General features: G+C 47.4%; 1 protein-coding gene across 2 annotated transcripts in view; it reads right to left on the minus strand.

The window, feature by feature from the left end:
• Positions 1–27,277, minus strand: part of TRAM2 (translocation associated membrane protein 2) — a 69,795-nt gene that overhangs the window by 17,836 nt on the left and 24,682 nt on the right. For both annotated transcript variants that reach the window (XM_027524005.1, XM_027524006.1), the window contains exon 2: positions 15,967–16,030. In XM_027524005.1, the coding sequence (XP_027379806.1) occupies positions 15,967–16,030 (64 nt within the window). The remainder of the gene's footprint in view (positions 1–15,966; positions 16,031–27,277) is intronic.

Here is a 27,277-nt window from a genome sequence, read left to right on the forward strand (position 1 = left end):
AGAAACCAGCCCATGGCATGCCCTGATTTGGGCAGGAGGGCTTGGTGGCTGCAGCTAGAGGTTGGAGACAACCAGCTTCCACCACTCCCTGGCTGTGTGACTACAGAAAAGTGACCAACCTCTCTGAGCCATAATCGCCTCCTCTGTAAAAACAGGACCACAGATTATAGACTTCATTGAGGAAGCACGGGGTGGGGTTCAGAGTGTGGACTCAGAAACCTGAGCTTGTATCAAAACTGTCATTTATCTACTCCCTCTTTTTGCTTTATGGCCACACTGTGCAGCTTGCAGGATCTCAGTTCCTGACCCCAGGCGATGGCAGCGAAAGCCGGGAGTCCTAACCTCTAGGCCACCAGGAAACCCACTCCTCCTCCTCAAAAAAAAAAAAAAAAAAAAATCTGAAGTATAGGTGACTTATAACATTGTTTTGGTTTTAGGTACACAGCAAAGTGATTCAGTTATATATAATTTTTTTCAGATTATGTTCCAGTATTGGTTATCACAGACACTGAATAGCTTCCCTGTGCTATATGTAATTCCTTGTTGCTTGTCTATTTTATATATAGTATTGCACATCTGTTAATCCTATCTGTCAATCCTAACTTCTCCCTCCCCCTATCTTCCCCTTTGGTAACTATAAGCTTGATTTCCATGTCTGTCTGTTTCTGTTTTGTAAATAGATTTATTCATATTATTCTTTTAGATTCCACATATGGGTGACATCATAAAATACTGGTCATTGTCTGACTTACTTTCACTTAGTATGATCATCTCTACGTTCATTCATATTACTACAAACTGCATTATTTCATTCTTTTTACAGCTAATATTCCACTGTATATATATAAAACATCTTTATCCAGAAAAAAAAAAAAAGAGGCAAACTATAGTTTGAAAAGATACAAGCACCTCAATGTTCACAACAGCATTATTTTACAAAAGCCAAGACACGGAGGCAAACCTCAGCGTCCGTCGACAGACGAATGAACAAAGAAAATGTCATTTCTTCCCTATGTAGCTCTGGGGCACCTCTATGTGTGACCTTTCTGGGCCTCAGATTCGTCATCTATAAAATGAGGATAATGGAATTCTTGTACTATAGGGTTTTTGTGAGAATTAGGTGACTTCAAAAAGGCAAAGTGCTTACTTAGAATAATATCTGGTGTATAGGAAGTACTGTACCTGTATCTGCTATTATTTTTGTTGTTGTTTTGGTTGCATGCAAGATGCTTACCAGTGCCTATAAGCATACACTAAAGTTATTAAAAAATAGTATTTAGTAGCGATAAACGAGATGCAATTTCAGATATCTTAAGTCTTGCAAAGCTCTGCTAGTGCAACCACTCCCTCCACGGACAGAGGCGGCTCCTGCCTTCTGTCCAGCTGGCAGACCTGCGGGAGTTCAGGTCCCAGGCCTGGATCCCTGGTGCTCCGTGGCCCTCCCTCCCCCGGGCAGACACACTGGCCACCTCTCCAGCTGTGCTGCCTTCACGCTGAGTCACACACACATGAGTCATCTCTCTCTGCTGGGATGCATTTACCAGAAGGTAGGCCAGGGTGAGTGAGTTTCAGGGTGGCCAGAGCCAAGAAGAGCTGACTGGGTCACTCTGGGAGCCAACCCATGACCCCGCCACCCTGGACTGGGAGAATGTACTGGTGGGCGGTGGAGGGGGTGGGGAGTGGGCTGGGAAGGGGGCAGGAAGACATGAACTTTGAGATCAGACCAGCTTTCCTTTGTCCTCTCCCTCCTTGCTTCCACAAACACCCTACTCTGTGAGAGCCACTGGGCTGATTGCTGAAACATGGAGACAAAAGACACTGCCTTAGTTTCGGAGAGCACAGACCAGTCAGGAGGCTGACAAATAAGTGTACAAAGACCTACAGACAGGCAGACAACCACATGGTACCAAGAGGTAAACACAGCCACACAGGGAGCCAAGGCAGGTGAGGGAGACTCCAGCTGGGGCGGGGGAGGTGGGGCAGCCTGTCAGGATAAATGGGATGAAATAGAAACTTGAGAACAAGCAGGGGTAGGCAGGCGGGGGGCGGCGGGAGGGGGCGGTGGAGCATCCTGGGCAGAGGAGCATCTGCTAAGGATGCAGGGAACGAGGACACATTATTGAGGGCGGCCAGGGTACCACATAAAAGGGTGTGGACATGATCCTGAAGGCAACATGGAAACATCGAAGAATTCAAACTCAACAGGAAAACGCGGAAATTGGGTTTCAGACAGACAGTTCACTCTGGCAGCAGTGCTGCATAAGCATTGGGCCTGGAGGCAGAGGCCAGTGAGACAGGTAAGGAACTCGGGGGACAGGAAGTCAAGTAGAAGAGGAAACAGGGAGGTAGGAGGGCCATCGGTGGCCTAGACCTGTCAGACGAGGTGACTGACCCAGGCAGGGGCTGAGACCCAGGCTGGGAGCTGGGACCCAGGACGGAGGAAGCAAAGAGGCAGGCTTGTGGGTCAGCCTATGCTTCCACCCTTCCATTTGCAAGGCCAGCATCACCCTTTCCCAGCCTTTGTAATGGAGGATCAACGGAGACTAACTAGCTGGCAGCATATTTTGAAACTATAAAATAATACATGCAAAGTTTCACCATCAAGACCAGCCTTATTAGGCAAAATGGGACTCAACCAAAAAAAGCATGGCCCCGGAGTAGCTGAATAACACATGTCAAGGGCTTCCCTGGTGGCCCAGTGGTTAAGAATCCACCTTGCAATGCCAGGGACACCGGTTTGATCACTGGTTGGGGAGGATCCCACATGTTGCAGAGCAACCAAGCCCATGAGCCACAACTACTGAGCCAGTGCTCTCGAGCCTTTGACTGGCAACTGCCAAGCCCTCAGACGGCAACGAAGAGTAACGCCTGACTGCCACAACTAGAGGAAGCCCACGCAGCAACGAAACCCAGCGCAGCCAAAATAAACAAATCTTAAAAAAAAAAAAATGTCAACACTTTGGATTATCCATCTTAAAGCCTTTTCAAATTACTTCCATTCATCACTCTATTCACTATGCTTTCAAAGAGACGTGACCAGAGCCCTAAATCCTTCTTGAAACAAGAAGGGATGCGTGGACTAACATCCTTTTACTCCTTTGCTGATAAGAGCTCCATGCGTATTTGCTCACCTACCAATAAACCACAGGCAGGGAGGGCTCCATGCTGGACACTGGGGCATGGCAGGGAAGGAGGTGGGCATGGCCCTGCCCTCTTGCAGCTTAGCACCTACAGACCAAGTTCTCTCTACCCAAAACCAGAGGCCGACAATGACGACAAAAACAAAACAAAAAAACATAATTAGATTGAAAACTGGGCAAAGACTTGCAGCAACATGGAAAGACCCAGAGATGATCATACTGAATGAAGTCAGTCAGACAGAGAAAGACAAACATCATATGATATCACTTATACGTGGAATCCAAAATACGACACAAATGAGCTTATCTATAAAACAGAAACAGACTCGAGACATAGAGAACTTACGCTTACCAAAGGGGAAAGAGGTGGGGGGAGGGGGACGCAGATAAAGCAGGAGTTTGGATTCGCAGATACAAACCACGATACACAAACTAGGAAGACAGGCCCTGCTATATAGCTCAGGGAACTGTATTTAATATCCTGTAATAAATCATAATGGAAAAGAAGTTGTTTTTTTTTTTTAATGGGCAAAGGAATAGACATTCCTCCAAAGAGGACATACAAATGGTCAACCGGTATATGGAGACCTTCAACATCACTATCATTAGGGAAATGCAAATCAAAACCACAATAAGGTACTCAAATCCATTAGAATGGCCACAATTGAGAAAAAAAGAATAGGTGTTGGTGAGGGTGTGCACGAATTAGAACCATATTTGTTCACTGTTTTGAGAATGTAAAATGGTGTAGTCACCATCAGAAACAGTATGATGATTCCTTGGAAAATTAAAAATAGAACTACCAGATGATCCAGCAATTCCACTTCTGTACACAGAAGAAAAAGAACTGGAAGCAGGATCTTAATGAAATATCTGTAAACCCCATGTTCACAACACACATCACGACAGCCAAAGGTAGAAACAACCCAATTGTCTATCCACAGATGAACAGAAGAACAAAATCTATGGTCCATACATACAACAGACCACGAACACCATTCAGCCTTAAAAAGGAAGGAAAACCTGTCACATGCTACACAGAGCCTTGAGGGCATCATGCTAAGTGAAATAAGTCAGTCACTAGAAGACAAATATTGCATGATTTCATTACCGAAGGGCCCCAGAGGAGAAACATTCAGAGAAGACAACAAGAATGGTGGTTGCCAGGGACTGGGGCAGGGGAGGGACGTGGGGCTGCTGTTTCATGGATGCAGTTTCAGGTCTGCAGGATGAAGCGTTCTGGAGGTTGCACCAACAGTATGAGTGTGCTTCCTACTACTGAACTGGACGCTCAGAAACGGGTAAGATCGCACATCTCATGATAGGCGTATTTCATAACAACAAAAAACAGCGGCCAGGTGTGATGAGTGCTGCGACCTGGGCAGGAAAGGATCAGGGCAGGGCCCTGGGGAGGAGGCGTCACTGAGGTGTGCTGGTCAGAGCAGAGTGGTCTGGACAGAGGCAACCAGGGAAGATCCTGGTGGGCAGAGGACTGGGTGACCTGGAGAGCAGAGGTGAGCAGGCCGTGCCACACCCCACACCCCTGACAATCATCCAAAGGCAAGCAAAGGTTCTGGAGCACTGAGTCACAGACACCTTTTGTAAAGATCACTCTTCCTGTCAGATGGACGGGTTAAGTGGGCTGGAATAGGACCGGCAGAGCAGTCAGGAGGTGCCCATAGGAGGCCAGGGTTGGGTGCAGGCGTGCCCTCCACTCCGAGGGTGGCAGCGTGATGTCTGAGAAGACAAATCCAGAGAGATGTGGGCAATGGACTCACAAGGACCATCTGGTGGGCTGGCCGTGCAGAACGGTTCTCAAGTTCCCTCTGGAATCTGTCCTCTGGTAGCGCCCACAGTTTCAGAATGCGTCAACCTGCTGTCTGGTTTGGTTCTTGTCCCCATCCACGGCGAAGCAGAGTGGACGAAGAAGCAGAACTCACAGGGTTAAGGGACAGGGCCATTTCTCAGGTCTCCCAGTGTCCCACAGCCCAGCCCGGCCCCCAAAGCCACCTCAGGCCAACAGGACCCCCCTTCATGACCCCCGCCCTGACTGGTGAGAAGCTGATCCTTGGACTTCTTTCTCCTACCACAGAGCAAGGAGCATCACACAAGCACTCATGAGCTGTGCTCTGATTCACGCACAGCATCTCCACTGCTCTCCCCTTATCTGCTACCCTCCTGCCCTTGATTAGAGCAGGAAAGGGGACTGGTTTGGCCCCTTCCGCTCACCACGGAGCTATGGAGGTCTGAAACCCGTGTTTTTTCAGGAGGTTATAAACAAATGGATTTTTTCTTTTCTTTTTAAATGTTTGGTTGCTAACAAATTCTTAAAAAATCCCGTCTCTCCCCATGTTAGACCTCTGACCCTTTAAGCAGCATCCCCACCTTGTATGAGCTCTCAAAAAAGAATGGCAATAGTCTGGCAGTGAGCTACTGTGATTTTTTTTTTTATTAAAGTTTAGGTCCTTTTTTTTTTTTTTTTTTTAACTTTTTATCTTGTATTGGGGTATAGCCAATAGATCCCTTTTTTAAAAAAAAAAAAAAAAAAACTTTCTTGGCTTTACTGCATGGCATGTGGGACCTTACTTCCCCGACCAGGGAACTAACCCACATTTCTTACACTGGAAGTGCAGAGTCTTACACTGAACCGCCAGGGAAGTTTCTGAGCTGCTGTGATTTTTAAGAAGAGTATGTTTTGGCACATCTGAGCTCTTAGACCAGAGAGGTGATTCCAACCCAGAGTCACGGCAAAATGCCCGCAGAGACCAGGCGGAGAATGCAATGAGCAAAGTGGTCCAGGCGTCTTCAGGTTAAGTCCTTTCAACCCAGAGTCTGCTGCACTAACAGTCTTCAGGACCACAGAGCTCCCCACTGTTTCTCCTCAGCTGTAGGGCCCCTCTGGTCTGTCTTTCACATTTCCACTTTCAGAGAGAAACAAGTTTAAGAAAAGAGTGACATCCCTTTTAACCTTGCTAGAAGAAAAACAACAATTCAGACTAGGATATGCGGTGGCTGCCAGGCATTCTCGGTGTTGGGGGCACATTAGAGAGGAGTGGCGATTGTGGTGAAGTGCAGAGCGTCTGCCCCGAGGGGGTGAAGGAAGGAGGGGGAAGGCCACTGGAGGGGTGCGGCCCCGTATTTCAAAAGCAGAGAGAGAGGTTCCCTACGTGAAATCATCTGATTTTAAAATGCTGGTGACTAATTCCAAAATTGTAAAAACACTTTATGGGCCAATTACCAAACTGGCCAAAGAAAATACACATATAAGCCAGCTCTGACCACAGGCCACCGATTTACAATCCCCAGCCCAGATGCCTCCTGACACCTCCCAACGTCCATATTCCAAGTCCTCTTCCCGCGCACCACGATGGAGGTCAGTGTATCCCCCAGAGGGGTTAACCTTGCCCAGGAAGAAGCACCTTTAATAATGACCCTCCCTCTATAAGTGACTCATCCTGTCTCCTGTCAAAAGTGGCACTTGCTTTATCTCTGATCACAGTTTAAAAGTGAAGGATAGGGAAGCCTGGTGTGCTGCAGCCCATGGGGTCACAAAGAGCTGGACACGACTTAGCGACTGAACAACAACAGTTTAAAAAGAGAATCAACATGCTCAATAAGAGCCTGGCTGTCCTGACAACCTTGGGTGGAGCCGGCCCTTTCGGGAGCACCCTCTCACCTCCTGCTTTGTTTGCTTCCTATGACTAACAGACATTTTCCCGTTTCCCCTGGTGTCACCTGGAAGCAGCTTCTCCCGCCTGCCTCCACAAGTCCCATCTTGTCTGGATACAGCTGTGCAGTGTCTGACCTCCTCCCAGGGACCTGAGCTGGCCAGTGGCCAGCTACAGCTGATGCCCCATCCGCTCTTTACATCCGCTTAAAGTCCAGGCCCTGCCAGCGAGGGTTCTGCCTTTGTCTGGTGCTTCAAAGAATACCACTGTACAACCTGGATGCCTCTTCTGCTCCCAGCTTCCTTCCTCACCCTTGCAAACCTGGATTTATGAGTTACTTTCTGTTGGTTTCTATGCTTATGGCCAACTGTTTCCCCATTATTCTGAATCTTCTACACAATAAATAAATCCAGAACTCTGACATGAAGAAACACCAAAAGCAAAATCAAGATGCAAATGATGTCTGAGCGGAAAATATTTATAATTCGGATTAGAAACAAAGGTTGATCTTCCAATGTATGAAGAGCTCCTAGAACTTGAGGATGAAAAGATAACAAACCCAACAGAAGAATGGGCAAAGGATTTGAACAGACAATTCACAGAGGAAAAAAACACAGATGGCGCTTTTACATGTAAAAGGATGCTCAACCTCACTGAGAAACGAATTACAGACACAATGAGATACCATCCCACCCATCAGACTGGCATAAATCCAAAACTGGTCTCTAACTCTTGCTGAAGCTATGGGAAACCAGGCTCTCACCCTGCAGTGGGATGCGAAATGGACCACCTCTTTGGAAAGGTGATTTGAAAATTTCCACTGAGATTACAAACCATCAGCCTTTGGATATGGCAATTCCACTTCTGGGAATTTGTCGTATAGCCATATCTGCCATGTTCAAAATGACACCGGCAAAAGGTTGTGCATGGCAGCATGGTTTTTACCCTTACGAAAACAACCCAAGTAGTTTTCATCTCCGGTGCCTGGCTTACAACACCTTATAACACACAGGTGTAAGCCTCCTCAGGGATGCATGCTGCTGCACGTCCACCCCAGGGCCAGTGAATCAGAAACTGGGACATGGCCCAGGAATCCATGCTTAATGTCACCAGGGGATCCCAACACATTGTCCATACAGACAATGGAGCCAGTTTACAAAAATCAGGGAGAAATGAAGGGCAAGAACAGGAGAAACTAATCAGAAAACATGACAGCAGACAAGTGGTTGCTTTGGGAGGGGGTGTTCACCGGAGGGGTCTGAGGAAGCTAGGAGGGCTGCCTCCTGACCTGGGGGATGGGTGCATGGCACACACGGATGTAAAAAGTCATCTCACTGTGCCCCCAAGTATGTGCATGCTTTACTGCTGTTCAAACCACCCAGTCTGTGGTACTTCATCATGGCAGCCTTGAAGTGAAGTGAAGAAAAGTGAAGAGAAGTCGCTCAGTCATGTCCGACTCTTTGCAACCCCATGGACTGTAGCCCATCAGGCGCCTCGATCCATGGGATTTTCCAGGCATGAATACTGGAGTGGGTTGCCATTTCCTTCTCCAGGGGATTTTCCCGACTCAGGGATTGAACCCAGGTCTCCCGTGTCGAACGCAAACACTTTACCATCCAAGCTACCAAGGCAGCCTTGGCAAACTTAATATACACACACACACTCTCTCTCTCTCCCAGGCTGTTCAGAGAATGAAAGAGTCTTCAAAGTCATCATTTTAACTGCAGACTGCATGATTTGTTGCAATATATTTTTCTCCAGTTTCACTGGAGGTAGGAAGACAAGGATATTTTTATGATACAAAAATGTAGCAAAAAATGAGAGAGGCATTAAAGAGAACCTACAAATAAAAGTGAACAGCCTCTGCGTAGTTTTCCTGGTGAACCATTTCTTTCTATAAGGCGGTATAGCTCTGCCTGAGGCCTTCAAGAAATACCACAGGCACACACTCAGCCTCACTGTGGTTCACAAGTCTGAGGCCTGGGCAGAAATTGTGTGGTCCTTGAAGGCGCCTACTGAGGGGACAATGTGAACTGAAAGCCATACAGAAAAAACAACTCAAGATCATACACCAAAAACATGTCTAAAATCTCAGCCTTGTTTTTAACTTGGATAAAAATATCAGGTTCACTGTTTAATTAAGGACAAAAATTATTTCAGTAAAACCTAAGCAAGAAAAAAAAAAAAAAAAACGATCCTGGCTAGATAGGAGAAAAGATCTGCTCAGGAGAAATGGCCGTGTGGGGGAGGGGAGGCAGCTATTCAAAGATGCTGCCGGCTTGGAGGCTTCAGGCTGGTTAACAATTAGCCACAGCAACTCAGCGGCCCCTGCTTAAACCTCAGGAGCTCCACGTGGCATAAATTCTCTGGGCTGTATGTAACAGGGGGACTGGATAAAAATCAAGTCTAGGCAGGAAAGGGACACACTTCTGGGGGGCTGTTACCTGGGGCTGACCAATGACTGTGCGTCCACTTTTCTGCACAACTGTTACACTTAAATAATTAAGTGCTATGATCTGAATGTTGGTGTGGTCCACCCCCCCGGCCGAGTTCAGTTGGACTCCCAACTCCCAAAGATGATGGTATTAGTGGGTGGAGCCTTTGGGAGGTGTTTAAATCATGAGGGTGCAGCCCTCATGAATGGAATTAGTGCCCTTATGAAAGAGGCTCCAGAGTGCTCCCTTGCCCCTCCCACCACGTGGGGACACAGCAGGAAGCCTGTGACCTGGGAGAGGGGCCTCACCCGACTAGACTGTACCCAGATCTCGGACTCCAGCCTCCAGGACTGGGAGAAGTAAATTTCTGTTGTTTATAAGCCATCTAGTCTGTATTTTGTTACAACAGCCTGAACAGACTAAGAAAGTTTAATAAATTAACAACAACAACAAACAGATTATACCCAGGGCTGGCTATAAACTCCCACGCGTCTTCAGATGCCATCCAATACGGTGAGGGAAGTGAAGACTTGGGTTTATTTTCATTTTCTCTTATTCATACAGATAGGACCTCAGAGCAAAAGGGGATCTTGGCAGCTGTTTGGCCAGAGGGACTAGGATGGAGCCAGCTCTCTGCCAGTCTCGCTGGGCCCCCTGGAGTCACGCCCACCGCCCCATTTGCATTCAGGGGTGTGACAGCCCAGCACCCGCTCTGTCCTTACTGGTGTATCCTTCGGTACTTCCATCATCTCTTTTCCTTGTTGTGAAAGGACGAGGCCAGACTCTGTGAGTCTCAAGTCTCCTGCAGCTGGACAGACCACAGGTCCTGGTTGGGCAGCTTCTGCCTGAAATCAAGCCAGGTTTCCACTTCGAGAGTCACTGTCGCCCACCTGTCTCTTCCCTCTTTGTCTCCCACAAGCTCATCTTACAAACAGGGGCTCAGTTTGGTATGTGACGCCAATCTCCTAAGTACATGATACAAGCACAGGGCTAACTCCTACTGGCTAGCAAGGGAACAAAACACACTCTGAGCCCCGGACAAAGGCTTTCAGCTGAATGAGGCTTTAAAACCATCTGTCTGAGGTTGTTTTGATGGGGCCGTGTGTCTCGCCCTGGGAGGGCTGTGAGAACAAGGGCCACACTGTGGTGCGGGGAGGGACCCCGGGGGGTCCCTGGGCTTTTCATCTCCAGCTGTTAAATGCTATGTGGCAGCTGGTGGTGATAAAACCACCGGGACCAACAGGGAATGGTCCTTGTCCTCCTTCCTCACTGTGAAACCAGCCCTTCTCCGGAACAGGCCCTGCACACCCAGCCTTCTCTCTCCAGGTGTCAGGAATACCTAGGTGCCCTTGACTCCTGCAGAGTGGCAGCCCCAGCTCAAAACCAAATCCACCCAACAACAGTAACCCCTCGCCTCCACTCCTCAGACTAAAAACAGTTCTAGAAAAGCCAAAATTGGACGAGAACAGAAAGATGCAAATGAGTTCCTGGATTTAGGGGGTTTCCCTCCCTGAACTTGGGGGCTGGAAGCACAGGGTCCTCTGAAAGCCTACTTAGTGGGTTCCACCCAGAGCACGGGGAGCAGCACTTCAGACACCTGGAGGTCTCGTTACCATGAGGGATCCAAGGCAGAAGTCTTCGGTGGGGCCTGGAGTCTGTGTTTCTAACCGATTTCCTGATGGTGCAGGTCTGTGACAATCTGGGGAGTGAGTGCCTCCTGGATCCCTGTCTTCAGGAGGTGCTGGGTGGACACAGTGACCATCACCCTCAACTCGACAGATGGTGATGGAGACCCTGACACCGCCTGGTTTGCCCAAGACAGCTCAGCAAACTCCTGGAACAACTCAAAAGAAGCTGCTACATTTCAGCCTGTGTGGGGTCCCCTGTTCTACATCAGAAGGGGGAGTCAGGAAGCCACAAGTCTGTCTGTGGCGGGACTCAAGCCTCTGCTCTTTGCTGACCTTTTACAGTCTATATACTTCTGGCCGTAATACCAGATACTGTGGGGTATTTGAATCAGAAAGACTCTGATGGTTAAGACCAGAAACATGACATTTTATTCCTTGCCAAAGCTGGGTGTATGGTTGCAGATAAAATACACGATGGTCAGTTAAACTTGAATTCCAGATAAACAAAGACTACTTTTCTAGTATAATTATGCCCCATATATACTTTGAGATATACTTACACTGGAAAAAAAAGTAGTAATTCTCTGAAATGCCAATTTAACAGATAGTCCTGGATTTTTATTCGCAAAGTCTGGCAACCCTAACAGGTGGGAATGATGTGACAAGAACACTTCATCACTGTTGACCTTAAAGAAAACCCCAGGGACACTGACACTGTCCCAGGATGCACAACTTCTGACTGCAAGGTCTGTGCCATCTTCTTTTTTAGTTTATTTCTCTGAATGGAACTTAATCTTCTTAGCTAGCTTAATATAATATGACAGAGTCATGCATTTATTAGCCAGCATTATGAGTTGAATGGAGCAAAACTCCTGTGAAATCCAAATTCCCAGCATCTCAGACCATGAGCTCCTTTGGAGTCAGAGTTATTGCAGATGTAAATAGTTGAGATGGGACCATAATGGAGTAGAATGTGTTCTAATCTGATACGACTGACGTCCTTACAGAAAGAGAAACTGGATGCAGAGATGGCCGCAAACACAAAGACTGGTGTCCCGCTGGTCCACGCCAGGGAGCACAGCCCTGCTGACACCTTGATCTTACCCTTTTACAGTGCGTTACATTTCTGTTGCTTAAGCCACTCAGCTTGCAATACGTTGCTGTCACCGCTGGCCTATAAACACATGCTGGGAGCTGGAAAGAAGAGAGGTGAGCGAGGAAAGGAAGCTGGGAAGAAACTCCTCAGCGTTCCCACCGGCCGTTTCCTGTAGAACCTGAACACCTCCGCCAAGGGAGGCTAGGGATTTAGAAATAGCAGGCCGGTTATATGAAAACCATCGCTGCTCTCCTAAAATCCACAGGTTAAACACTGATTTGAACAAGTCCCAAGCCACTGAAAGAAGAAACCTTAGAAATCAGAACTGACCCTGGTTCTACAAATAGGACTCATCCTCAAGAAGCTGCAGGCTGGAAGAGATGTGAGCCGGAGGGTTTTTAAGTTGTTTTTTTTTTAATTTTTATTTTGATGGCCCATGGCTTTAGTTGACCCCGCAGCATGTGGAATCTTAGTTCCCTGACCAGGGATCAAACCTGAATCCCTGCATTGGAAGGTGGATTCTTAACCCGTGGACCACGAGGGAAGTCCCAAAGGGGCGTGTGGTGGTAGTTTAGTCACCAAATAGTGTCCGACTCTTACGACCCCATGGACTGTAGCCCGCCAGGCTCCTCTGTCCATGGGATTCTCCAGGCAAGAATACTGGAGTGGGTTGCCACTGGTATGGGGTTTAAATCCGCAGCTTCAAGGGCCCTCTGCCCTGGGTTGTGAACTGCTTCTTTTCGGTGAGAAGTTGGCCCTCCTCCACAACTTACAAACCAAATACCACCACACTGGTCTGGTGATCAAGGAGTTCAAAGCAAAATTAAGCAGGCTGCTCTAACTGCACTGTCTCTCTGGGTGATTTGCCAGTCTTATTTTGAACAGCCCCAGTGGCAAGATTTAAACAAAAGCCAGGCTCTTTAGCAATACTTTATCTCCTCTGTCAGTACATCCCTCCACCTCTACCCAGGCCTTATTGTCGCCTGGATGGGGATTCCAAGACACAATTCAATAGCCCCACCTGAGAAAATTGCCAAACTTCACTGGCTCCAGACACACTGGCCTTGGTTCAGTTACTAGAACATGCCGAGGTGTCTGTGCCTCACCTGGGGACTTTGTGCATGCCAATCCGTGTCTGGAATGTTCCTTCTTCTGCACATACCCCCCTCCCCAACCCCTTTCACACCAGCTGTTTCCCAGAAGTTCAAACAGCAGTTTCCCAGAAACATCTGGCAATCACCCTTTGATGTTTCCTTATCGCACAACCTGTATGCTCCTTTCGACACCCATATCACAGCTGTAATTGTTTATTGTTTGCTGTGTAGTATCTATTCCCTCCCTAATAAACGGTTAAGTTCCATGAGTCAGAGATCAGACGTGTTTCATGAATTGCTCTACAGTCCGGGCCTGGCACACGGCAGGCACACAAATATTTGTCTGGATTAATCAATTAACTAATTAGTTAAAACAAACAAATGAGGGCAGGATAGGAAGCGCCTCCTGCTCAGACGCTCTGGGTCTGGCCCTGGAGCAGGAAGCCTCGCTTGTTACCCTTGCTGTGAAAAGGGACGCTTCTAGGATATCACTTGTCGCCTAATTTCAAAGTTTCAGACTGAAACAATCAATCCCCTGGTCATGATCGGGCTTTACAAACAGGCCCTTCCTACAATAAAGCCACGTCCCACTCATATGTGCTTCAGCCACTGTGGTCCCCAGGACGGTACATTCTCCCAGTAATGAACAAAGCAAGGCTGGGCTAGGATCTGGCAGGCAGCCCCTCTAAGTCGATTTTGGGCAGAAATGTAAAGAAAGTCCAGGCACCACCTCTGACAGGTGCATATCTCTTTGCTGTATCTCTTTGGCTTAGTTGCTAGGTCGTGTCCAACTGTTGTTGTTTAGTTGCTAAGTCGTGCTGGACTCATTGTAACCCCATGGACTGTAGTCCACCAAGCTCCTCTGTCCGTGGAATTTTCCAGGCAAGAATACTGGAGTGGGTTGCCATTTCCCTCCCCAGGGGATCTTCTTGAACCAAGGATTGAACCTGTGTCTCCTGCATTACAGACGGATTCTTTACCACTGCACGAGCAGGGAAGCCCCTGGGTATCTCTTTACAAATTAATAAACTGGCATTCTGATGTTTTTAAAAAGCCTATGCATGTGGGCTTCCCTCGTAGCTCAGATGGTAAAGAATCCACCTGCAATCAAGGAGACCCTGGTTTGATTCCTGGGTCAGGAAGATCCGCTGGAGAAGGGATAGGCTACCCACTCCAGTATTCTCGGACTTCCCTTGTAGCTCAGCTGGTAAAGAATCCGTCTGCAGTGTGGGAGACCTGGGTTGGGAAGATCCCCTAGAGAAGGGAAAGGCTACCCACTCCAATATTCTGGCCTGGAATTCTATACAGTCCATGGGGTCGCAAAGAGTCAGACACAACTGAGTGACTCTCAAAAAAAAAAAAAAAAGCATTTGATGCTATCTATAAAAAACATGATTTATGGGTCATAAGAATTAGATGCCTGAGGGTATTTGGGCAATACATATATAAAACCTTTATAATGTACATACTACTTGACCCAGAAATTCCAGTAATAGGAATTTATCCAAAAAAAAAAAAAAAAATCATGAATGCAGGAAGTCACAAGAATGTTTACAGTAGCACTATAAGAACTGGGAACTTAAATATCCAACAATGTATGACTGAATACATAACTGTGGTAATCCTTATTAATAACTTTTTTTTAGTTTTTGCAAACGCCTAATTGAATGGAAGAATAATGAATGACTAGGGAAGAGGTTCATCATATGCTAACAGCAGAAAAGTGGGTTATATGAATCAAGATTACAAAATGTTAACTGTAGTCTTTGGGTGGTAGAGTCATGTATGATTTTTATCTTATGTTTACCTGTATTTTATAAGTTTCCTGTGAGAGTCATAAATGTACTTTGGAAACCATTTAAAACTAAATTGTAACCAATCACACACAAAAAAATACTATACGACTCTACTTATAGGAGGCCCTAGAAGAGTCAAATTTATAGCGACAGAAAGTAGAGTGGTAGGGGGCAGGGGTGGGGCAGGGGAGAATGGTGAGTCACTTAAGAGCTACAGAGCTCCGTTTTGCAAGATGAAACAGTCCTAGAGATGGATGGATGGTGGTGAAGGAACTTCATACCACTGAACTGGTACACTTTAAAATAACTAAGATGGTAAATGACATGTGTATTTTATCCCAATTTTTTAAAAAACCAAAATACTTTTAAAAATGTTAAATGCATAAATCATAAGTATAGCTGGGTCCAGAGTTGTCCTAGTTATTACAATTTTCAAGAGACATAGGTACATAAGGCCGAATTTGACCCTGGACCACATGGCAAGGAGCAAGATGGTCTGTGAGCCCACCAGGCTGGCATGTGCCTTGGGACGAGCTGGCCGTGCCATTTCCTGTCTCTTCCGTCATGAGTATGGTGTTTTCTCCCTCTCCAACCAGCTCTGATTCTAGATGAAGGGCTGAGTAAGCCGTCCCCAGGGTGTGACTTCCCCTAGAGCCTAGCTACAGGGACTGCAGGGGCAGGCGAGTCTGGCAGAGACGCCAGCCATGTCCTGCAGAGGCCACGGTTTAAGAGTTTTGCCCCCAAAGCCCTTCAGGTAGCCTCTGGTGGAGCCAGGCCAAGAAAGGAATCTTACCTCCATGTCCAGACAACTCACCACCTCACTGCAGGATGAGGAGGGAGGACTAGATTCAGGGAAGAACGTGTCCCCCTTTATTCACCAGGAGGGCCCCAGAGATGCCCACCCAGTTCCTGGAGGTGGACCTCAGAACCCCAAGCTTGCAGAGCCCCTGGCTGAGCACTGCATGTGGCCGACACCTTTTCAGCAACAGGAAGTGGGATGCTGAGTCTAGATATCCAAAATGATCATACATGGCACAGGAAAAGGAAGTTTTCCAAGAACTTTGGGGTTAACAGGGCCCGAGAAAGATAGAGACCAGTACTTTCCTTACCTGCTGTAGGCATGCTAACATTGTACTGAGGTAAGATAAATAGGAAGGCAGTCTTGGCGGTGACCTGTGAAACAGAGGGAAAAGTTCCAAGTTAGCTTCTTGGCCACATTTAAAAAAAAAAAACAAACAAAAACCAACCAGCAAAGCCTGCGACCAGCCCTGGAGTCCATGCCTTTCACATTCTCAGACCCACAGGCCTCTCCAATGAAGGGTTTCACCTGGAGCTGAGTTAGCAACGTTTGTTTTTCTTCCCTATTTTCTTTAATGGCATCCCTCCCAATACCTGTACTGAAAACAAACGAAACCACCCCAAGTCCTGGATGGTATCTAGACTGGTGCTCGCTGCAGACAGAATGCGACAAGGTGTGCTCCACCCACCGGCAGAGAGCTCAAAGGCAAAGGATACACATTTGTCTGTGCATCATTCATTCATTCACTCAAGTGTTTATCAAGGTAGTTCTAAGTACCCAGCACCAGTGAAGACAGGAACTAATAGAAGATAAGGTCACAGCCTTCCAGAGTTTTCCAGAACTCAGGACCTAGCTGAGGTTCCCCAGCACGCTGATTAACTGCACAGTGGGCAGCAGCCCCCCAAATCTAAACCTGAGCCTCAGAAACAGAGAACTCCAGCTGCTAATTTCACATCTTCTCTACTCGGGGGGTGGCAGGGCACAACACCCCATACTGTTGGTCTGTTTATTTCGAAAGCTGCCTTTCAACTCTCAGTGGTGCTGTGATAAAACCGTGACTGTCACCTGAGTTATTAACAGCCAATTCAGTCCTCTCGTGGTTCAGCCTGCAGGGGAGAGACTGTAAGATAAGGGGATTTGACATTTGGACTCTAGAACCGACTGCCTGGGCTCAGACGTTGCCTCTGCATTTGTCCTCCTGGAAGGATGGAGGGGGCAGACGCTCTCCTCAGCCCATGGGACACTTGGGAGTCTCACTTCCTGTGTCTGTAAAAGGCAGGGTATTTGCGGTGCCCTAGCTGGTCTGGGGCGGGGTGGGGTGTGGGGCAGCGATGGCCCAGCTGTCAGCGTCGTTTAAGGCTCCCCAGATGTTTCTGATGTGCTGATGTTTCTGGAGCAGGTGCAGAGGCCAGGTGTGAGGTGGCCAGACACCAGGCCTTTCCTGGCAGGCCCCTGGGGACACTTCATCAGCAGAGTTACTGGTTTGCCTCTAAACAGAAAGATGTGAAGGGTGCCCCGTGGGTGTGAGGGAAGATGGGTTTCTGTGGCAGAAACAGCAGGGAGATGGCTGAAGGACACCCTACCAAACGCTGCCTACTTCTTAGGGCACAGTCTCCTCCAGTGTCACCCAAGAAACACACTCGCCTTTTAAGCTGGCAGGCTGAAGTGGACCTCTGTGTAGTTCTGGCTGACCAGAACCCCCTGGCCCCTGCCCAATGGCACCAACATTTCCTGAAGAGATACCTCTCCCCACCTGAGTTGTGGTGACGGTGGTCTGGTGACCCCCATCCTCCTGGAAGGATGGAGGGGGCAGAAGCTCTCCCCAGCCCATCAGACACTTTCTCCCGGGCTCTGAATCTTGGGCGGGGATGGAGGAAAACCTGGTCAGTGCCATGTGCCTGCCAGACTCTCCTGCTGGGGTTCCTGAAGCTCTGCCCTGAAGCAGAGACTCACATCAACCATAGGAACCCCCAGGCAGTCCCTTAAAGTTGGGTCAGAGTCCATCCTAAGATATATCAGAGTCTCATGAGTACAGCATTGAGATCCAACCCAGGCTGCATGTTCGAACCTCTGGGGGAGCTTCTAGAATCTCGATTCCTGGACCACCCTCAATTAACCCTACCCCTCGGGGGTGTCAGCAACCCACCAGTCTCCCCAAAGCAGGCCAGGTGCAGCCTGGCCTGGGAGCCCCTCATGGGAGATCCACCCTCCCCAGCCTCGCAAAGCACATCTCTCTGGCCAGTTTCTGTCTGTGTCCTCCATAGAATTCATTTCATGTAATCAAGTTATGTTTTAAGTCAATTTTTAACTTCGAGAGAAACACACATACTTTAAAAACTGAAACAATTCAGAAATGTAAACTAAGAGCTGAATATTCACGCTACATTCTTGGTTTTTCCTCTCTCCCCGCTTGTGTGGGGTCAGTTTTCTGAGAGCTTTCCTGCGCATCTATCCACTTGGAATTAATTTCATTTTACTCTGACATCATAACTTTGTCTGTGTTTATACCACTTGACAGAAGGGATTAAAGAGTGAAGAAACTGTAAAAGAGCTACAACTTTTTTTTCTAATTTTTTTTTTAATTGAAGTATAGTTGATTTACAATGTAGCGTTAGTTTCTGGTGTACAGCACTAGGGCACCAGATTCAGTTATAACACATATTTTTTCATATTTTCCACTATGTTTATGACAGGATATTGAATACAGTTCCCTGTGCTAAACTGTAGGACCTTGCTATTTATTTGGTATATAGTAGTTTGCATCTGCTAATCCCAAACTCTTAATGTATCCCTCCCTGCCCCCTAGCCTTTTCCCTTTGGTAACCTTAAATTTGTGTTCCATGTCTGTCTGTTTTGTAAACAAATTTGTTTGTATATTTTAGATTTCACATATAGGCAATATATTCACATATACCAGAATTACATGGTATTTGTCTATCTCCTTGACTTACTTCACTTAGTAAAAGAACTTATTAAGTACTGTTTAAGTCACTTTCTTAGCTCGGTTAATCAAATGGTTGTCGCAGGAATGTACAGACCAAGGCACAAAAACATCCAGCGTACATGAAAGTATTCAAAGTATGGCGACATAGAATGTGTAGCTTGACTTTTCCTTTACTGATGGGAACACAGAGATAAGTGGCTATATAATAAAAACTTCCTATAAAAACTAGGCCTTTTCATTACTATTTGGGGTTACCCCTAAAGTTTTATGCTGAAAAGTTTGCCCAAATAAAATGGCCTCTCTGTGGAAGTGTATACAGACAGACATTTTTTTTTTCTTTTCATTGAAAAAAAAATTTTAGAAAATGACAATACAGGGCACAAACAAATCAACAGGGATATACAAGTAGAAAACACAGGGACAAGGTAGAACGAAGCATGCCGCTGGCTTCTTTAATTGGTTAAAAGCACAAAGTGTAACAGGCAGAAAGTCTATTTTAAAGAAATTAGAAAGCTGTGCGTTTAGACATAGAAAACAAACTTATGGTTACCAAAGGGGAAAGCTGGGGGTGGGGGATAAATTAGGAGTACGGTATTAGCGCTTAGAAACGGCAGTATAGAAGACAGATAAACAACAAGCACCTACTGCACAGCACCCATCCTGTGATAAACCACGATGGAAAAATATGAAAAAGAATAACCTATAATGGAAAATCTGAAAAAAGAATAAATATGTATAACTGAATCACTTGGCTGTACACCTGAAATGCCATATTGTAATCAACTATACGTTAAAGAAAAAGCTGTGTTTCTGTCTCAATTAGCCCCAATACACACATCCACAAAAATGGTATGTGAAGGAATGCTGTCCTACACAAGACACTGTACCCGGAATTAAGGGAAACAGCTATTGACACAGGAGTTAACACCCAGAGCATTAGCCTCTAACTGGTGGAAGGATAATCCCACTTCGCTTTAGGGATGACAGCAATCTGGTATATGGGCTGTACCAATGCCCTTGGCCTAGCCCTGCATACCCAGTTAATTCTTGTTACTGCTGCTGTTCTGCAAAATCACTGTGATCCCAGCAACAGTGGACCACTCACTGCTCCTAGGGGACAGGGGATCAGACTCCTACAGGACTCTGAGCACATTTCCATCAACTGATCAATATGTAACCTTGGTTTACACATGTTCCCTTTGAGAGACGCTGTTGAAACGTGAACCCTGAGCTTGTGGCTTGAGCCTGAGGAAGCTTCTCTAACACATGTACATTCTCCACCAGGCCCATCCCGGCCTCTCCATGCTCAAGATCCCCAGACGGCACCCTGGCACCCCACGTGAGGGCCCCTGTAAGCAGCTAAGTCACAAACAAAAGGCATGAAGATGCAAGACCGTGGCACTAATCAGACAGCAAGAAGGCCACTTGCTCATGGCAGGAGCTGGATCAGGAAGGCAGAGCATCAGCTGGTTCCCCTCCATCCGGAACGTGCTTGTCGAGTGAGCCATACACCCCACTGCCCTGCGCGTGTCCACAGACACCGCAAAGTCGCCTGGAGATGGGGTGCTGGGGATCACAGGTACACGTCAGCACACAGCAGCAGTGCACACATGAGACGTGCCAAGAGTTCTGTTCTGGGGTGAACCCGAAAGCTTTTCTCCTTTTTAACTTTTATTGGGGTGTAATTTACGCACCATAAACATCATCCTTGATAAGCAGCCAGCTTTACAGGGCTTATCTTTCCTTGTTTTTAAACTCTCTCCTCACTGGGATATCAATTCTATGAAAGGAGGGGTCTTTGATTATCTTCAATCTACTGCTGCAACAGTGCCTAGACACGGCCTGCACTGGGCAGGCGCTTGTTAAGCGCAGGCCTGATTAAGCAGGGGAGGCGCTGCTGCTTTGTCACTTGACTCTCAGCTTGTGCTCTGCCCTCATCCCCTGCGCATGTCCCCTCTCTCCCTGGGGTCCTTCCCAGTGCTGGGCATGTAGTAGCTCTCTCATAAATGCCTACTTGATGAGCAAATACTGCAAGAAGCTATAGCGTTTAGTAACCACAGACAAAAGCTTAACAGATGCTTTCTAAACATGATTCTAAGAGGAAAGGATCTGGGACTCTGCTTAAGGCAAAAAAATCGAGATTCCTGTATTTTTCCATCCCTACGCCCCTGGTCATAACAGCAGAAACCATTTCAAGCCATGCATCCTTGTCTGCAGCAGCCAAGCTTGCCTCCACGTTACACGCCTCAGCAAGATAACGTGTTTTCTCTGCTTTAACGACAAAGAGACTACACCTGAGACACAGAGAGGTCCCCGTCCACCAAGACCTCACAAGTTTACAAGCAGAAAAGGCAAGACATACAACATGACACATAAAATAGAATGATGATATAAAATAGGAGAGGATGACCAAAAAATATATATTGAAGGCAAAGAGGAGGAGTAGTGATGAGGGTGATCCACAAAAACTCACTTCAGAAAGTCTCACTGGCTTAAGGCCCCCAGAAATTTGGCCTTAAGCTTTCTCAAAGTCGTCGGAAGGGAGGAGGAGGAGGACCATCAGCTCCTAGACTGATCACATCCCTTAATTAAGAAAACAAAAAACACGGCCCCTCCAAAAGCAACTCTACTTTTCCAGCACACAAAAAAGGCAGCTCTACTTTCCCAGCACAAGAAACTTCTGAGGTCTTCTGGCATCCCAAGCTTCACTCCAAACTTCTCCCAACTTCAGACCAAGGATGAAACGGCCAAGAAACACCCCTCTGCCAGCACTGGCTGGGTTCGTTAACACAGAGGGCTAAGAAACAGGAACCTACTAAAAATGTCATTCCATTTATTTCCCATCCTTCTAAGGTTGTTTATAGGAAACATTATCGAGCTTAATAGCATTTTAAATGCCAGGCTCAGTGGGTGAAAGTGCAAACGTGCTAATATGCTAATGTAAAGAAGAATACTAAATTATGTAGGAGGGGCCACCACACACACGAAGCTTCACTGAACTTTTAACTCAAACAGGGCATCAAGCACAAAGGCAGTGACACTGAGCGTGCTTGTGTAGCCGTAACAGAACCAAAACTGTTGCACATGCCGTGTTCTATTAGGGACACATGAATCTGAGCTCTCAGTTGCAACTGAGACCAAGGATGCCAGTAAAAGAGCTGCCTCCAGCAAAGCGTAATAGACGGACTCCAGTCCCAGTCCTGCTGTGGGTGTGGGTGACCGACCTCAGGCAAGGCATTTCACCTCTCTGGACCCCAGTTTTTCCATCCATGAACAACAATGGTGGTGAATGTTAGGGCTTACTCAGTGCAATGCATGGTTCTAAGGGCTTCACAGAAATTATTTCCTGTAATTCTCACAACCACCCTGTGAGGCAGATACTCATAATATTCCCATTTTACAGATAAGCATAGAAAGGATTAGGTATCAGAATGCATGTCCTTAAAGGTCCTCTCTCCACCTTCAGCTCCAAAAAGTTATTTCCTGATTCCACTTACCATCAATGCTAAAAACATAGCCTTGGCCTACCTTGGTGGCTCAGTGATAAAGAATCCGCCTGCCAATGAAGAAGACACAGGTTTGATCCCTGGTCCGGGAAGATCCCACATGCTTCCGAGGAACTCACCCCGTGCACCACAACTACTGATCCTGCGCTCTAGAGCCTGGAGCCGCAACTACTGAAGTCCAGAGCCCGCACTCCACCACAGGAGAAGCCTCTGCAATGAGAAGCCAGAGGACCACAACCAGAGAAAATCCTGCAAGTGAGACACCCAGCAAGCCACACACACACACATTTAAAAAACAGCTTCGTGCTGACAGCTTGCTGAGAGTGTAAAATCCACTACTGCATCTGCATCGTGAGAAGACGAGGCCCAGGTATCACCTGTAACCAACAGCAAGAAAACAAGGCCTCTTGGGTCAACCTGCCAGGCCCATGTACCACGTACACCTGGGCTTGCCAATGCCCCAGTCTGCTCTCCTTCACTGCAAGCTGATGTCTGGACAGCAGAGATAAGAGGAGAGATGCAACGAAGGTCGTCTCCTGGCTTTCCTGGTAAGCAGTATTTGACCTTCGGTTTGGTTTATTGTTTATTTCGTGGCCATATCCACACACTGGTCCTTGAATGGGCTGCACTGCAGGACTCACCACCAAGGACAGGAGATGGGAGGGGTCCTGCTCCAAACGAAGCTCACCCACCCAGGGGCTGAACCGCAGTCCATGCAGCCGACCTGGAACCTCTGGGGAGGGGTGCTCACGCCCAGCTCCTCAGGAGCACAAGTGAGCCAAGTGACCTGTCCCCGTCTCGTGCCCCAGCCTGCTCTCCGAAGCCACACGATCTCCACTTAGAATTTCCCAAAACTGCTCTTGCATCTTCCTGCCCAGGTGGTGCACAGAAAAATTTCAGTCAGAAAAACATTTAAAACTCACACCCCTCACAGATACAGAGAACAAACTAGTGGTTACCAATAGGTGGGGGGAGGGGCAATATAGGAGTAGGGGATTAAGAGGTACAGTTATGTATAAAATAAGCTACAGGTATACAGTGTACAGCATGGGGGATATAGCCAATATTTTATAATAACTGTAACATTTAAAACTGTGTAGCAGTATATTGTACACCTATAAGTTATATGATATTGTACATCAAATATACTTCAGTTTTAAACTGTAAGAAAAAGTAAATAAGTCATGCTCAACTGGTGAGTGTTTTTAATGAGTCTTTTAGCCTTTCTCTTCTGGAGTGTTGGCTTCATTGAGTCCAGCTGGTCACCTGCTGCTGCTAAGTCACTTCAGTCGTGTCCGACTCTGTGTGACCCCATAGATGGCAGCCCACCAGGCTCCCCCATCCCTGGGATTCTCCAGGCAAGAACACTGGAGTGGGTTGCCATTTCCTTCTCCAATGTATGAAAGTGAGAAGTGAAAATGACGTCACTCAGTCGTGTCCGACCCTCAGCGACCCCATGGACTGCAGCCTACCAGGCTCCTCCGTCCCTGGGATTTTCCAGGCAAGAGTACTGGAGTGGGGTGCCATCGCCTTCTCCGGCTGGTCACCTACATGCACCGTAATATGGCTGGGACTTGGTGCAGGAGGTTCGAAGCCCCTCTGCCACTCAATAAAAGGCAGATACAGCTGAGACAAAGATGCTTTTCACACTTGCTTTCTGAAAGTTTCCATCTGGATGAGCAGGGGCTGGCAGGGAGGGCCAAGTGCCTGCAGTCAGGGGCAGGTTGTTGATGGTACCTTCTGTGTGGCTTTTATAAACACCTGGAGATTTCGTTTTCTCACCTGAAAAACCACCTTGATGTAAGAACAAGGCAAAACTACTCAAACACACACTACAGATTCTCTACAAGCCTGTGTTCATTGTGCTGAAAAGACTCTCTGTTAAGTCATGATCACAGTCCTATATCAAATGAAAAAAAATGACACTGTACATTTATGAGAAAAACCCATCATCAGAGCAACCATGATACAATGATAGCAGGGGCTTTAGAACATTCATTGATTCCAAGGTCTAAACTATATTATATTGGGATCAAGAGGAATTTAGAAAGGGCCACTTAAACAGTTTCTAAAATTTTGAAGTTGAGCTTTTAATTTTTTTGGCCATGCTGAGCGGCTTGCAGGATCTTACTTCTCTGACCAGTGATTGAACCCTGGCCCTTGGCAGTGAAAGAACGGAGTTCTAACCACAGGACAGCAAGGGAATTCCCAAGATGAGCTATTCAAAAACAGAAAAAAAAAAAAAAAAGATACATATGAAAACTGAATTTGAGGTTAATCCAGTACTAAAACACAGGAGGTGGTCTAAAGTTAGCTCTTTGCACTTCCTTTACAGCCACAACTAACTGATAACCTTAAGACTGCATGTTTATGCAACCTATCCTTATACAGAAGGAATTCGACCCATTATGTGCCTTATAGACAGCCTTAGATAAATACCTACATCCCGTGTATATTTCTTCTCTGGAGGCCTTAATACATACACTCTCATCTGTTCCCTCCCACAAAGATCCCTGAGCCAATATTTTAAATACTCTTAGTTGATTACATACTTCACCTCCCCTTCATCCTCAGCAGCTCTCCCCTTATTTGGGTGGGTCAGCATACTCAGAAACCATTCCTCACAGAAGCTAAAAACTATATAAAAATAAAGAAGAGCCTTGTTGTTCTTGTTTAGTCACTCAGTTGTGTCCAACTCTTTTGGGATCCAGTGGACTGTAGCCCACCAGGTTCCTCTGTCCATGGGATTCTCCAGGCAAGAATACAGGATTGGGTTGCCATTTCCTTCTCCAGGGGATCTTTCCAACCAAGGGTCTGACCCTGAGTCTCCTACACTGGCAGGAGGATTCTTTACCTCTGAGCCACCCAGGACGCTCAAAGCAGCACTTAGTCATTCAAAATTCAAAAATAACAAAATAAGGAAGTGTGTACACAGAATACCTTTCTAGCATGTCAATGTTCTTAAAATGCGCTTCTCTTGCAGGACATGGCAGAGTTCAGATTCTCTGCGGATATTCCCAGAGCACATACATGAGTGAGAACAAATAATTTTTATGAGCAAAAGCTACTTGTTCAGATGCAGTATCTCTTTAAAACAAAAATCAACACAGAAAAAAGAAAGGGTTGTGGAGTGTAGAATTTTAGGCTCCAAGTGATTTTTTGGGGAGGGTTCAGATTAAGTAACATCTTAGACTTGATTGCAGAAAAGGAACTGTGGCACCAATATATCACAACGTCCACAGAGCTGCAGTTTCTAGAGAAGCTTTAGCTCCATAAGGCGGGACACACAGGGAGGGGGCAATTCTGAAGCCACGTGTGTCTGCGGCAGCCAGTCACTACTCACTGGCCATCATCACCAGTGGCTCCAGCGAGAATCAGACCCAAGGAGCTCGTGGCATTTCCTCCTGTTTGGAGGAAGTGGAAGGATTATTGGGGGGCGGGGTGGGGAGGAACCAGGCGGGGCCCAGGTGGATCTGCCTTCATTTGCTTGTTTACAATGAAGGAAGGAAAGAGCAGGGTAGATCAGAGTCGAAGGCCACCCTTTTAAATGATTTTCCACCGTCTGGAAAGTTTCCTACTTAAAACATCAGCCAGGCGTGGGGAGAGCCTGGCGTAGGGAGCGGAGCTTGCTAGAGAAGGGAACTGGGGAGAGCGATGAAGCTTCTCCGGGGCTGCAGACCAGGCCTGATTCCCGTGGGAACCCTCAGATTCCTCTTGGGCTCCAGTCAAGCCGCGAAGAGAGGCCCTGACTCAGGCTGTCCACCTCCGCCCACACGCGAACTGAGCGAACGAGGGCAAAAAGGCAAATCAGTGGGCTCTTACAATCAGCCGTTCCTCTGCAATTGAGGATGTGCGTTGTCTGTCGTCCTGGTCTCTGCACACACACCTGAGGGGTGAAGGGCGGGTTCGGCGGGTGCCCTGGGGTGCCACCTAACTGCAGGCAGCACCTTACCCTCCACACTCGAGGCCTGAGCATCGCACCTCTGAACCTCCGCTCTTTCCCGCGCTCCCTGCGCATGCACTATACCCTGCTCTGGGCGGCCCCCAGCCTACCCAGCACGAGTCCAGGAAGGCCTGCAGAAGACCACCCGCAGGAGGGCACCTAGGAGAACTTCATGGATGATGACTTGGTTCAGGTGAATTAAATCAAGGCTATCAAGGTGAATGAAAAACACCAGGCACTCAAACATCCCTTGTGTGTCTGCAAATAATATTCACAGGGGGATGTTCCAAATCGTCTTCAAAGTGGAGAAGGAAAATAACATGAAAGGCAAGAGTTCCCAGAAAAATGTGCTACAGACAGATGGAATACACAATTCTAACCCCCAAGGCACCACTTGAGGTAGACACTACCCACACTGCCACAAGAGTCCCTCCGTAGCCCTAAACCGAATAAACAGAGCCCAGGCAAACACTAATATCTAGGTTACAAGCTATATGCCAAGATCCTCTCTCTCTCTCACACACACACACACACTCAGATAAAGCAATGCATGTTAGTGCAAAATCTCACTTTACTAATTCAAAGCAGTATTTTAAATGAGATCTAAAAATGTGTGGTGCTTTTTCTCTGCTGGGGAGGCCAGCTTCCTTCACAGTCTCTCAGCAATCCAGGAGGCTGCCTGTGACCTCACACAGGTGAAGGCGGCCCAGGAAGAAAACCACACCTCAGAGAGAAAGGCTGGACCGAGGCTGAACTCAGGGCGGGTCCTCAGAGGCAGACAGGTGGCGGCAGGCACCCTCGTCCAACATCCAGTGTGTAAACCCCAGACCACCTGCTGGTGAATCCAGGCCTTGGAGCAAGGGCCAGGGGCGAAACTGGGCAACTCTATTTCAGAGGGACATAAGAAGGAACAGGAACCGCTGGGGACACCAGTGACCTTAAGCTTTGGCTGAGAAGCACGGATGAACCCCACGTAGAGCAATCAACCACACAGCAAAGGTGGAGGAGGGGAGGATGCAGACAGACAGGCACACACAAAGGTGGGGGGGGGGGCTTCCCTGCCAAGGCCTCGAGGGGGACAGTGCTTCAGCCACTGCTCTGCCCCCTCTAAGGCAGGAGCCCAGGCCATGGCCTGCAGAGGGCAGGTCAAGGAGCTAGCCTGAGTGCGGTCTCACCCTCTTCCCAGACTGCACTGGGAAAGACCAAGATCAGCCTTCCTGAGAACACC

This window comes from Bos indicus x Bos taurus, chromosome 23 (genome assembly GCF_003369695.1).
Source record: "Bos indicus x Bos taurus breed Angus x Brahman F1 hybrid chromosome 23, Bos_hybrid_MaternalHap_v2.0, whole genome shotgun sequence".
Lineage (NCBI taxonomy): Eukaryota > Metazoa > Chordata > Mammalia > Artiodactyla > Bovidae > Bos > Bos indicus x Bos taurus.